The sequence below is a fragment of the Parus major genome, chromosome 1 (genome assembly GCF_001522545.3).
Source record: "Parus major isolate Abel chromosome 1, Parus_major1.1, whole genome shotgun sequence".
Taxonomy (NCBI): domain Eukaryota; kingdom Metazoa; phylum Chordata; class Aves; order Passeriformes; family Paridae; genus Parus; species Parus major.
Genome location: NC_031768.1, coordinates 13,836,230 through 13,849,345, shown reverse-complemented (window position 1 = coordinate 13,849,345; position 13,116 = coordinate 13,836,230). Strand labels below are relative to the sequence as shown.

The following is a 13,116-nucleotide window of genomic DNA, read 5'->3' as shown; positions in this document are numbered from 1 at the left end:
GTGAAGGGTGTGTTAGTTTATTTTTCCCATCTGTACACTAAATATGCTGCAACAAAACTTTGATAAGTGATGTGAGTTTTTTAGAAAAAAAATTGAGCAAGGGAGAGGATCAGAAATTATTTCTTTGGGTAAACAAATTGGGGCAAACACCCCACAAGAGAAGTAAAATACTGTAAAACTTTGTCACCAGCTGAAGGAATGAATTATCCCAAACCGAAAAAAAAGGAGTCCTGGTTAAAAATAATTTCTCTTTTGAGAGTCAGTGTAGCAGTCTATTGGCCTGTGGCTGTTTCAGTTTGACTATGCTGAATAAAGAAAATATTACACTTTCATTGTTTATGCTGAATTAAGTTTTGCCTTGTGCCAGTTTTTCTCCAAGAAAATTTTGAAGCTATAGGGAACACCTGGGGGTCTTACAGAACCACTTACATAACCACTGCAGGAATCCCTCGCAGGGAGGGCACATGCACAGTGAGAGCAGTGTATGCAAGGTACCCTCGAGCTCAGTCTATTTCCACAAAGCTCAAAACACTCAACAGACTTATTTAAAATGTCAGAACTGTGTTCAGCCAGACAAAATTGCACTGAAGTCCACTGAAATCCTATGGGCAATCCAGCTTAAAGGATTTTGTTTATAGGAACATTTAATGTAGAGACTTAAGTAAGATAGGGGAAGTTTAAAGGAGATTTTTCATGCAATAGATACAGTGTAAGATACAACAATTTGGTTGTGCAAATATTCAATCTACCCTGTTTTTTGGTCAGTTACAATTGGGTTAAATATCAGGAACAGGGAACTGGGGACCATTGATGGAAATGTGGAAAATGTGTTATTTCAAGGGAAACTGACATTACAACATGGCATAAATATGTCAGGTAATATAGCAGCAGTTCTAGAGATGATAAGCATCATTATGTTTTTAAACACATTACATAGTTTTGAGACCAAGAAGTATGTTTGGTAATTGATAAGGTGTGAGATGCTGCAGCACAAGCTTAAAGACAAGGTACAATTATAGAGAACTTCAAAAAAAGACCTAGTAAAAGTGACTGTGATTAGATGATGGGAAAGAGTGTGTAGAGAAAAAAAGTGGGTGGACACTGGATCCATTAGGGGATTTGAAAAAGAAGAGAATATACCAAGAGAAAACTGCAGATTGGCAAAGGTGAAACAAAGTAGGAATTCATGGTGTCTTTCCATTTTATGCATTCTTTAAGTCATAGGCATCTTAAGAACAGAACAGTGACATTACATTTTGCTTTACATAAAAAGTTATCCCAGATAATGTGGCTGTTTCTGGTTTTTTTTTCATTTTATCAGGTAAGATGCAACTCCTTTAGACCGGAATCTGCGAGGGAGCAAATATATACTGGAGCTCACAGCCCTCCTCAGTTCAGGTAGTGTAAATAAGGTATTTCCTCAGTGTACACACAGAAATCAATCACTGCAGAACAGAAGTGCAGAAATACAGCATTTAGGAGGGGGTTAAGAGCAAAGACAAAATTGGACTGTGCTCTTGGTTTAGATGGAAATTTAACTGGTTTTATTAGCTTATCTTTCACTATTACAAATGCTCTTTTGTAAAATTGAGGATCGTGCGTCTACCTACAAAAGCATTTGAACCAGAACACTCTGATCCCTGTGATGTCCTGTAATCATGGCCTGAGTATCTAAAATGCCTCATCTATCACCTTCTTCCCCTAAGCAATTCTACTTTAGAAAACAGTGAATATAGGAAGGATCTTTGATTTAATCTGAGTTCATTAAAAGCTCCTAATTCTTGACCTTGAATTACATTGATAATGCAAAGAAAGATGTGCCCTGTGAGTTCAGTCCAAGACCAAACTCTTCCACTGGCCTTCAAGTGGCACTTCGCTTGAAGGAGCTATGGCAGTCCAGCCACACCAGAGGGAGTTTGCCCTTGCCTAAAGGCTTCCCACAGGCTTCCCTGTCCACAGACACTCATGAACTTCCCATGGGAAGGGGAGAAGTTTAGAGATTTTATAGGAATTAGGAAGCCAGAGTTTATTTTTCTGCTTCCTCACCAAGAACGTGTTGGTTTTGTTGGGATTCAAGTTGGTTCCATTTACTTAACCAAGAATTCTGTGTTTGCTCTTGGTCAAGTACTACATTACCTCTTTATTTGGACAAAGGGTGTTAACTTCACAACAACATTCACACAATACAGTGGATTATTTTCCTCCTAGAGAATCCTACCACTTTCCGTTGACTAAAAGAGTGTTATACCAGCTAATGAGGGTAAAAGTAGTGAAGTATGCAAATCTGTGTGCCTTTTAACACTGAAAATACATCATGACAATGAGAACAGGAGCATCAGGCTGACCTTCAGCCTACAGAGATATTCTTTGCATAATTCCTACCCTTGTTAAGATTTTGGTGAAATAACCATCTGCTGTCTTTGAAAATCCTCAAGTTTATTTACCTATAGGTGTATTTATATTCTGAATCATTACATAGCTACATTCCCATGAGATGCACATGGAACTCAAGGAATAGAGTATTTTTTAGGAAAACTCCTGAAGGCATCAGGCTATGAAAGAAAATTTGAGAGAGGTTTAGATTAATTTGAGATCAAGAAAATATAGACAAAACATTTTCTTAGTTTTTTTGTGAGATACTGACAGCGGGCTTCTGTTTCAGAACTGAAGAAAAGCATTGCTCTTTGTCTCCTGTTGCAAATCATATCAACTGGGCTAACAAATTATCAGTTTCTCCCTGCTTGGTTTCATTTATGTCCCAAGACCATTATAAGCACAACTGCAACACAGCTAGCTCCAACACTGACAGCTCTTTCTGTCCAAAAATCTCAAACAGCCCTCTTAAAAGTTATAAAAGGTAATAATAATAAAAATTTAGAAATGAACAACACATCTTGAACACAGGTGTGTGCGTCTGAACTACTCTCACAATTTTCTCTTCACAGTCAAAAAGGAAATGGCATTTTAGAAGTTAATATATATGTATAAATAATCTTTCAGCAGGTAATAAATTTAAATTACTTACTCTACAAATACATCTTTCTGATGATCACCAAGGGAGGCCAGCATGACCTGCTTAAGGAAAGGTGTCTCTACTATAATTCAATAGTATGAAATCCAGACACACCAGTCTGATATCAGTTAATGTGTGGCAATATCAAACTATGGATAGAAAAGTGGCATGCATGCAGACATAAAGATTTTTTTATGGGATAAATTCTGGGTTTATTTGTTTTTAATTGGCAGATTTTCAGTATTAGCATGTGTCTTTGCTATTTTTGAATGCCAGTTTCAGATTGAAATCCCTGGCATGGCAGGCAGAACTCCCACCATCAGCAGCAGATCTGCATGACCAGCTCTTGCTGCTCCAGTCCCTGAATATGTATCTGCAATTTTTTTTTTTTACAGTAAAGCTGTATATCTTATTTGAAGCCTAACCTCATTTGGTAATCTTCCCTACAAAACTGACCTTTAGGCTTTTTTGTGCCAGATGACTGCTAATTTTCTTACTCACAGAAAGTCTAATCAATGTAATAAGAATATTTTCTACCATGCTGAGCTACACTGAGAAGCTGATTGTCTGCAATATAGAAAAATGCCTCCTCACTGTATAACAAAGAAAAGGTATACAATTAATATCACAGTAGATATTTTTCTGCTTTTAAGTCAGAAAACTCTAATACCATTTCAAGTTTCAGGTTAGTAAATCCAAGATGATTAAAAGCATAGGAAAAAACAGCAAAAAACACAATTGTAATCTAGCAATGGTAAAATAATAGTTTTTGACTGCATCAAATAATGCAGACACGAAAGCAGGAGCCAAAGATAACTGCATGAGAAGACCAAGCTCTTCCCCTAAGCCTGAAGGTGCCAGTCTGGAATGCAGACACATTGTCCAGCTTGTGTCAGGCAGGGATGTGCTGCTTGTTCAGTATCACACCACCTGCGGTAGAAGCAAGAGAGCTCGGGAGCTGGTCACTGCAGAAGGCTCAGAAAATGTATTTCCAAAATATCAGAGGAGTTGAGAGGCTCACAGGTACAAGGTGAGCTGCCCAACAAGAGGCTGTAATTTCCCCCTGAGCCTGCAAAGTCCCAGGGACCCGGTGGGTGTGGGTGTGTGTGGGCAGTGTGTTGTTAGGAGAATCTGGAGCCACATGAAACCACTGCCAGCACAGCCCCAGTGTGTGCTTACGTCCTCCTGCTTGCTGCACTGCAGCTGTCTGGCAGGGCTGGAAGGAGGATTCCACCATGCACAGCCACTGCTGATCTCCCACCTGTACTGTCAAGGGTTACATTAGAAAATTGCTCTAAAGGACACAGTACCAGAAAATGCATTTGTTTTTCATTGAGTTTCTAAAAAAGCAAGGTGTTTCTCAAAGCATGAAACAGTATTTGCTTCATATTAACTTTAACTGGGAGCCCTTCTCCTGAACCTTTTGATTTTATTTGTATAAAAAAATTATATGAAAGCCTGAAAATTCAGCCTGAAGTGAGAACACTGAAACACTTACAGACCTGTAGTGTTTGACAAAAGGCAACCTGCAAGTCAATCACTTTTCTCTTTGCAGAGTAATCGGAGCCATGAGCAACTTTGAAGAGTTCCGCAAAGCTTTCAATTGCGCAGCGAACACGACGATGAACCGCGGGGCAGAGTCCTGCCGGCTCTGGTAGCTGTCCAGCTCTCCTGCCAGGAGGAGGCTGCAATGTGAACTGCTCAAGCCCATTGCCAGTTTCAGAATGATGGTCTGAAATCTGGAGAGGTGTTACTTCAAATGCATCTTCCTCATCCTGATGCTCCTCATGCTGATGATCCGCATGGATCTGATCATTCCCTATTTAGAGCCTAGAAACATTCCAAATAGAAGAGCTTTTCTTTAAGTATAACAATAAAAAGTAACTCCTTTTAACCATAAAACTACTCCGGCTCATCTGCAGTTGCACTGCTGTTGATGGATAACTGCCATTATCAATTCTAATTCCTGATTTATAGTTGAGCAGGACGTAAATGCTAAAATCCAGTTTTAATCTATTGCTCTGCAGGGGTTCTATGCAGAATGCTCCCACACAAAATTTATTCTTTCTGGATGAAGAAATTCATGAGACCTGCTATAAAGCTAGCTCTGATCTGCTGCGTGATACTGCATTTTCATAACTTAAGCTGTCACAGCCCAGCATGCCATAAATGATGTTGCATGATGTAAAGACACAAGACTTTGTATAAGTTCAGTTTAATATGTCAGATTGGTGCCTCTGGATTTGGAAGAGTTTCAAACTGAGAAAGTATCTCATGGTATCCATCTGTAGGACTAAAACATAAAGGATACTTGTCAGATCCTGGCCTCTTCTAATTTTAGAACAGCTTTTGATAAAAATCAATGTATGGTGTAAATCAGAGGCTCTCAGAGGGGATTCCCAGCACCACAATACTCATAAATATTGCAGCATTTATCCCAGTTTACACTGTAGGAAGTTTTTTCCCAGGGGATGGTTTTTACCTTTTGCTGAAGATAGCTTCATCTGCATTTATTTTTTTTAAGCCAGAAATACTATACCAGTTTAAAATGATGGATTTTATAGTGTCTGGGTCTTACTTGGCATTTTAAGTAGCATGTGAATTTGTCCTCATGTTCTGGATGGGGCAGGATGACGTGATTTTAAGGTGAGGGTATGTAACAGAAAAACAGAGTACCAGCATAATTTGACTTGTCTGGATAAAAAGAGAAATTTAGGAGTAGAGGACTTAAAAATATAGTAAAAATACAGACCAGCTGAGTTTTCAACTTGATTTTGAAGAATATTCATGAAAAGATAGTTTATTACAGCAGAAAAACTTTAAAACATAACTATTATTGGGGTGGTGGGATGATGGGTGAGGGAGGATGCACACACAGCTCTTTTTGTTCCTAACAGAAAGGCACCTATGTAAGTGGTATGTATTTATGCCTTGTGCATTACTTCATTTTACATGGTGGAGTTATTTCAAAAGGAGTTTCTTTAGACTGATTTAATTACTGCAAATCCATATTGGTCTCTGGGTGTATATACATATATACAAAATATATATTTTTTGGTATGCTTTAATTTTATTTTGTCAGTATAGAAATGTTAGTAAGATAAACTTTTTTTTACAAGGATTGGTCAAGAAGTGTTGGATGAGAACTTGGTTGGACGGTCACATCCAGAGGGTGATGGACAATGACTCAGAGTTCCAATGGACATCAGTGACAAGTGGTGCCCCTCAGGGGTCCATACTGGCACCAGTGCCATTTAATGTCTTCCCCAGTGACATAGATAAAGGGATCAAGTGCACCCTCAGCAAGTTTGCAGATGGCACCAAGCTGAGTGGTGTGGTTGCCACACCTGAGGGATGGGATGCCATCTAATGGGACTTGGACAATGAGAATTGGCCCTTGGGAATCTCATGATGTTTAACAAGATGAAGTGCAAGGGGCTGCACCCAGGTCTGGGAAACTCCTTGTATCAACAAAGTCTGGGGATGATCAAGAGTAGCCCTGCCTAGAAGGGCTTGAGGATGCTGGTGGGTGAGAGGCTGGACATGACCCAGCAACAGGCATTTGCAGCCCAAAAAACTGTGTCATGAGCTTCATCCAAAGCACTATGGACAGCAGGTCAAGGGAAGGGAGAGGAGGCCACCAAGATGATTAGAGGGATGGAGCACCCCTCCTATGAGGAAAGGTTGTGAGCATTGGGATTGATCAGCCTGGAGAAGGGAAGGCTTTGGTGTGGCTTAAATTTCAGCCTTCAGTACATGAAGAGAGCCTACAAGGAAAGGCTGAAGAGGGACACAAGGGCATGTAGTGACAGAACAAGGGGGAATGGCTGTAAACTGAGACTAATTTTGGATTAGATGCTAGGAGGAAGTTCTTTACTGTGAGGGTGCTGAGGCACTGGAACAGACTGCCCAGAGAAGTTGTGGGTGCCTCATCCCTGGAAATGTTCAAGGTCATGTTGGATGGGGCTCTGAGCAAACCGGTGGAAGTGCAAGGGGGTGTCCTCACTCATGGCACAGGGTTGGAATTAGATGATCTTTAAGGCCCCTTACAACCCAAATCATTCTATGAGTCTGTGGTTGTCCAACAGTCACGGTGGAGGAAGGTTTACTGAAGCTAGCTAACTGAAACAAGCTGGGTAATTTTCCTGTGTCTTTAAAAAGGAGGGGGACACAATGGAAACATAATTTATGGAAAAGGACATGATCTAAAGCTACCTTCCAGGAAGCAGACATTCCTGTTCTCAAGGCTGTGTTGCCACTTTTTAGTAACAAAATATTGTGATTTGGGACCAGAACATTTTTATCAATTTTTCCCTGAAAAAGTCAATGTTTTCTTAAGAGGAAAACATTTCCCCTACCTTCAGGCCAGCTCAGTTCCTGAGTTCCATGGATTAGAGTTTATCATTTGAATTGCCACTACTAAATTCTATTCCTGGAGGTATTTTTCATATAAATAGGGGTGGCAGTATTTTCATAGAGCTTTTCCTCAAACAAGATTTTTGGGTCTTTAACAAAGAGATACTGTTTGCTGGCTAATGGGAAAATTCCTTAGCAGATTGAGTATGTACTGACTTTATTCCTGTGCTCATATATTCCTGAGCACTGACATGACTTGATCTTGACTGCTTTGGATCAAAGTTCAGAGTTGACATCCTGGACCAAATAAAGGTAGTACCAATATGGTTGTTGTCCTCAGAAAAATCAGGATGTCAACACAAGCACTTATCTGAATTTTCTAAATTACTAGAATATGCAAAGACAGTTTCACAACAGTCAACCCTGGGTTTTCTAATTTTATCTCTCAAATCAGAGATGCATTTGCAAGAATTCCTCTCTCATGGTTATTTTCCAGTGGGACAAATTCTATCATTTTGTGATTTATGAAGTTGTTTCTCTGTCTGGATAGGATTTTTTTCTAAAATGTCTGATGTTTCTTGCCTTAAATGTCACTCTTCCTGCTCCTTGTTAGTTTCAGGTCTTTCATGTTTAATATCAAGGATTTTTGCACGGTGGTATGTGAATTCCCACAGGAACCACTGCAAACTCTTTCATCCTTGCTAGGCCATCTCCCGCAGCAGCAGGGGACCAATTCTGGGCTGAGGAGGGATAGCAGGGAGCTGGGTGTTTTGAGGGCAGCTCACTAGGAGAGAGGAAGAGAGGACATGACCAGATTTTGTACCCTGATTTTGACAGCTGAGAGGGTACCAACACACTGCCAGGGGGAAACCAGAAGTCCTTGCTGCTGACTGGTACATTCATCAGTAGTATCCTAATTCAGGAAATTCTTGCTGTTGACTCAGGTTCTCAGTGTCTGGGGTTTAGGTCTTGCCTGTGTCCACACAAGGACCCTGGCCTGCCTCACCTGCTACTTTTTACCTCAAACCAAAGAGCTGATCATGCAATTTACAGTTCACTTTGGATAAGCTGCTTAGGTATCATTTGGAAAGCAAAAGCAGAAGGTAATTAAACAAGTTCTTTAAACTTTAGTCATCAAAGACAGCCAAGACATTAGTGATGGTTTGTGAGGGCTCTGCCCATTGCCTGTTTTATCAGACCACCTGGCTGTGCTTTGTTTTTGCATTGTGCCTCCTGGGTCTGTGCCAGCAGTGCCTTCCTGCATTGCTCTCAGGTTCACTTATTACATCTATGCAAACAACTCCTTCACCATATATATCCTTTTCCCAGAGCTTTAAAATTGTTATTTTGCTTAAATGTCACTAATATTGGGAAATGTTTCTTCCTGTTGGCTCAGTAATCTACTTCAGTGACCAGGAGGGAAAACATCAGTTAAGAATGAAACATTTTTACCTTTGTAAATCTGAGGAGATATTTTTCTACTGTGTAGATGTAAACAAACAGTCTCTACTCCTGTCCCATGTCTCCTTCTTTAGGTCCTAGAAATATGGAAACCTATTATATTCTAGTTAATCTAGTCTGGCTTTTTTGTTTGTTTTTTTTGTTTTTATTTTGTTTAAGCCTGAAATGCTAAAATACCAGTTTATATACTGTCAATATTTCTGCTGATTGTATTGTGGAAAACTTAGCTGTCTGAAAAGGCAGCTGTGCTACTCACCTGTGTAAACTGCTTAGGTGCATAAATGATGTCCAAGATGGGTCTGGACACTGAAGGACCAAAAAACTCGGCTGAGTTATAAAACTCTGCTTCATGGCCTGTGCAGGGCACTGCACTGTTCTTTAAGTAGGAACACTATCATGTCACTAATTGGTTAAATAATTTATAAAATAATCAGGTGAGTCTGCATATAAATTTTCATTGAGTACTATTCAATTACAGACTTGGAAGTATATCTCATAACAATGTTTTATATATATATATATATATATATATGCATGTGTCTGTCAGTGAAGTGTTAAAAACCTGACAACTCAGGAGACAGAACTATAGTGATTTCAAAGGTCTTTTGTGTTTAAGTCTTTTTAATCTGATTTTTATTTACTGGTCAGTCTATTGTAAATTTGAATTTTTCTACTTGCATGGTACATTGGTTGACTATTTTAAAGACAATTGTGTTAGCCAATAAAGTCAAAGTGATGAAGAATTTTCCTATGCTTGCAGTATGGCAAAACCTGCTTGGCTTGGCACTGTCCAACTCTACAATATTACTTCTATAACACATAGTCTTAATGAGATGTAATAAAGAGCATAATGATGTGGCCCCAGGTAGTCAAGACTACTTTTACTGCTTGACAGGCTGAGAAGGACCTTCTCTCTGACAGAGGATTGTATAGGCATCGCCAGCCAGAGTTTAGGCTCTGCTTTCCCTCATTACCCTGCTGGAGGCGATTAAAATGAGCATTGATGAGTTATTGTGGGTGAGGGCTGGATGCTGTAAAAGCTGCAGAAGGGCAGAAAGAAAGAGTGAGAAAAGATTCACCTGCCTCTCAGCTTTACTTCTCCTCTTCTCCAAGTCCAAGTGCCTCTCTCAGCTTTTCAGTGATTTAAGTGTATTCCAGAGGAGTTTTTGATAGGATAGTACTTGTGCTGTGCCTGAGTTCGAACTTAAGCTCAACAAAGTACTTCATGAGCGTGATCAAGCACTTGTTCAAGGTGTGTTTGGGCACAGGGGCTGTGCCAGAGCCCTATACATCACCAGCTGGGCTTCTCTGGGCTAAGTGCTGCCTATCCTGGGCTCTGCCCTGACCGAGTTGCCTGGCACAGCCACAAGCAGTGGTACCTGGCCCACTTCAAGGCAGCACCGTGCCTGTGAGCATCAAGGAGCAATTTCCACTGGTGGGGACAATGGGCGAGGTTGTTCTTGCTGCATCTTTTGGATGATGCTCTCTGGTGATGCAGCCCCTTGCAGGCCACTCTCCACACAGCTCTTGGGTTTGGGGTGGCAGAGTATCTTCAAAAATCTGCATTGGTTCTTTCTCCTGCTTTACAGTGCAGCCTTTCATTTCTAGGGCAAAAGCAAAGGTTTCTGTGCAGGAAGATGAATCAACAGAGCAAAGGTTGGGGTCGGAGCGTGAAACCATTTCCCCTAACAGGGGAATGTTAGGCTTAATTCTCCTGGGTTTATCAGCACCTTGGAAAGATGCTTTAACAATGTCTATAGAATGCCCTGAGGAATTCAGGATTTAACTGCTGCAGTGAGAGCCTGCTTCACTAATCAGACAATTTAATCCCATTTACAGTGTAATATATATTAATAAAAAAGAAAAGAAATTAAAGATACCCGAGGGATTCTTCAGCACAGCATTATATTTTATTAAATATAACATCAAAGTTGGAAGTTACTGAGAATCAAGATAATGTGTTACACTAAATTGTGATCAAAGAAAGAGATATAATGATATAATTTTAATAATCCATAAGCACCAAAGCTGGAACACTTTTATGTATGAGGTTAGACACATACACAGCCTCATACATTAACTGTGGTTGTGAACTGAGATGTATATTATAATACATGTTTCTAAAAATTTTATCACATCCATAACCACCATCCAAACTGGTAAACAAAGCTTGGGGAAAGGCTTCAAAAGGGAGCTTAAACTTTTTCTACCACAAAGTTTGTTTAAGACAATGTTGATGTGAGCAATGATTAGCTAGGATGTATTATATGGACAATGCATAGATCTCTTCTGAAATGTGAATAGCAGACATTTAAATATAGAAATCTGAAAAAATATGGTGTCACATCCTCTTGACACTGAGAGAGTATTTGGGTAGAACCAGGAAAAAAAAGCTACATTCTCAAATACCCCAATTAGGGAAAGACAAAGATGTGAGTTTATGCCATGATTTGCAATAAGAAATAAAAATGTAGGATATGAAGTTGCCAGACTGGCTCAGAGGAATAGTTTGACACATTATTTCTGCTGGGAGAAAAACCTGAGCACAGGAGCCCTGTCTGCCTTTGTAACTTCCTGGAGCACGTGTGTGTTACAGCTCAGTCCTTTGGTGGGAGTCACAGTGCTGTGTCTTCTGAGAGTGCACCCCAATCACCCTGGGGCTTGAGGGGCTATTTGCTTTCTCTTGGGTGTCTCGAGCACCCAAAAAGGCTTCAATTCTGCCACTGATTTCTAGTTTATACATATTTTTTTATTCTTTTCACCAAGGAACACATCATGAGCCACACTCCATATCATGGCATTTTAAATGAATAAAGAGATGCTTTTTTTTAGGTCTGTGCTGCAAAACAATGCAGTGCTGCTGCATCTCAAAAACATCTGGGTGTTTTGTGAAATTCTCTGCTGCTCTTCATCAGACAACACATGTGCTTTCATGTCATTCTACTAGAACAGGCCTTGGGTGGTTTGCACTGGAGAGAAGAGTGCACAATAGGGAGTAACATCTGAATAGGATGACAAAGAGAAATAAACTCTTTAGTGTTGTAAATCAGTAAAAGATTTTACAAAGCATTAGAAAAATTACTGCTATAAATGATTTTTTATATATATATGGGCACAGTGCAGGAAGTCTGTAAGTCTGTGTGTATGTGAGTGTATATAAAAATGTCAGAAATATGAATTATTTTTTTAAAAAATTGAGTCTCAGGGTAAAACTCTGACCTCATTGAGTTCATTGACTGATTAATGTCTGTGGGGCCAGCATTTTACTCCATCTGGATAATAGCACATAAAGTTTACTGATTTAAAACTATTTGGGACACATTTTTGTAGATAAAAAGAAATTTCTAGTCTGTGGTATTTTCAGAATCTGTCCTGTTCTCAGTCATTTGGATAGGACTTACCCTATTTGCTCTTGTTTAGCAGATACTCCATTTTCTTATTTTTAAACATTTCAAGAATGACTTTATCACTGTTTCAGAATTTCAAAGTAGCTTTTTCAACTTGCCCTTTCCAGATATGGTTCTATTAATCATTAAAATAAACTTGATATATTCTATTGAACTAAGTGTAGGCTTATTTATGACGCTGAGGTCATAAATATTTTTATCTCCATAAATGTTTTTTTGTCTCTCCTAAATGTCTTGGTCTCCATGATGAGGCAGGAAAGTTTTGTGTTGCTGGAGTGATGGGGGAAGCTGTCAGTGCCCGTGGCAAGGTCAGTGCTGCAGGGTGTCTGGGGAGGAGATGGGGGGCTCACCACGGGCACATAAAGCTGCTCAGCAAGAAAAAGTATGTGCTCATCTGTGTAACTTGTATTAAAATGGTACTGCCTGAAAAAACAAATTAATCTATTGTCCTGACCAAGAAATTAAAGTACATTTCTTGGACAAATCAAAAAGGTGGGAAGACTTGAGCCATCGTGCTGACTGAGGCCAGTATTAAAAGCACTTGCATCTTACTTGTGCAAACTCCAGCAATGTTACAGCCCTGCAGAGCGGCCTCTGCCTGCAGATGTTCGTTTCCCTTCTTTCTGAGATGACTCAATTTGCTGGATGGGCTGGGCAAGGAACAAAACTCACCAGTATGGGGAGTGCAGCACAGGAGGGCTTGGTAGGAAACAGGGCAGCCCCTGGTGCCCAGAGAGGAATCAGAGAATCCTTTAGGCTGCAAGAGATGGTTAACCTACACTGCCAAAACCACCACTAAGCCATGTTCCTAAATGCAACAGCCACACATCTTTTAAATACCTCCAGTGATGGTGGCTCAACCCTTCCCTGGGGAGTCAC

At 40.0% G+C, this 13,116-nt stretch overlaps 1 protein-coding gene and 1 long non-coding RNA gene across 5 annotated transcripts in view; one reads left to right on the top strand and one right to left on the bottom strand.

The window, feature by feature from the left end:
- Positions 1-12,391, top strand: part of PHEX (phosphate regulating endopeptidase homolog X-linked) — a 103,824-nt gene extending 91,433 nt beyond the window's left edge. Inside the window, exons 21-22 of the mRNA XM_015621659.3 lie at positions 1,322-1,398; positions 4,569-12,391. Coding sequence (XP_015477145.1) covers positions 1,322-1,398; positions 4,569-4,671 — 180 coding nt within the window. The 3' untranslated portion in view covers positions 4,672-12,391. The remainder of the gene's footprint in view (positions 1-1,321; positions 1,399-4,568) is intronic.
- LOC107201832 overlaps positions 1-13,116 on the bottom strand; it is a 339,704-nt gene that overhangs the window by 30,506 nt on the left and 296,082 nt on the right. The gene's annotated exons all lie outside the window — the stretch shown is intronic.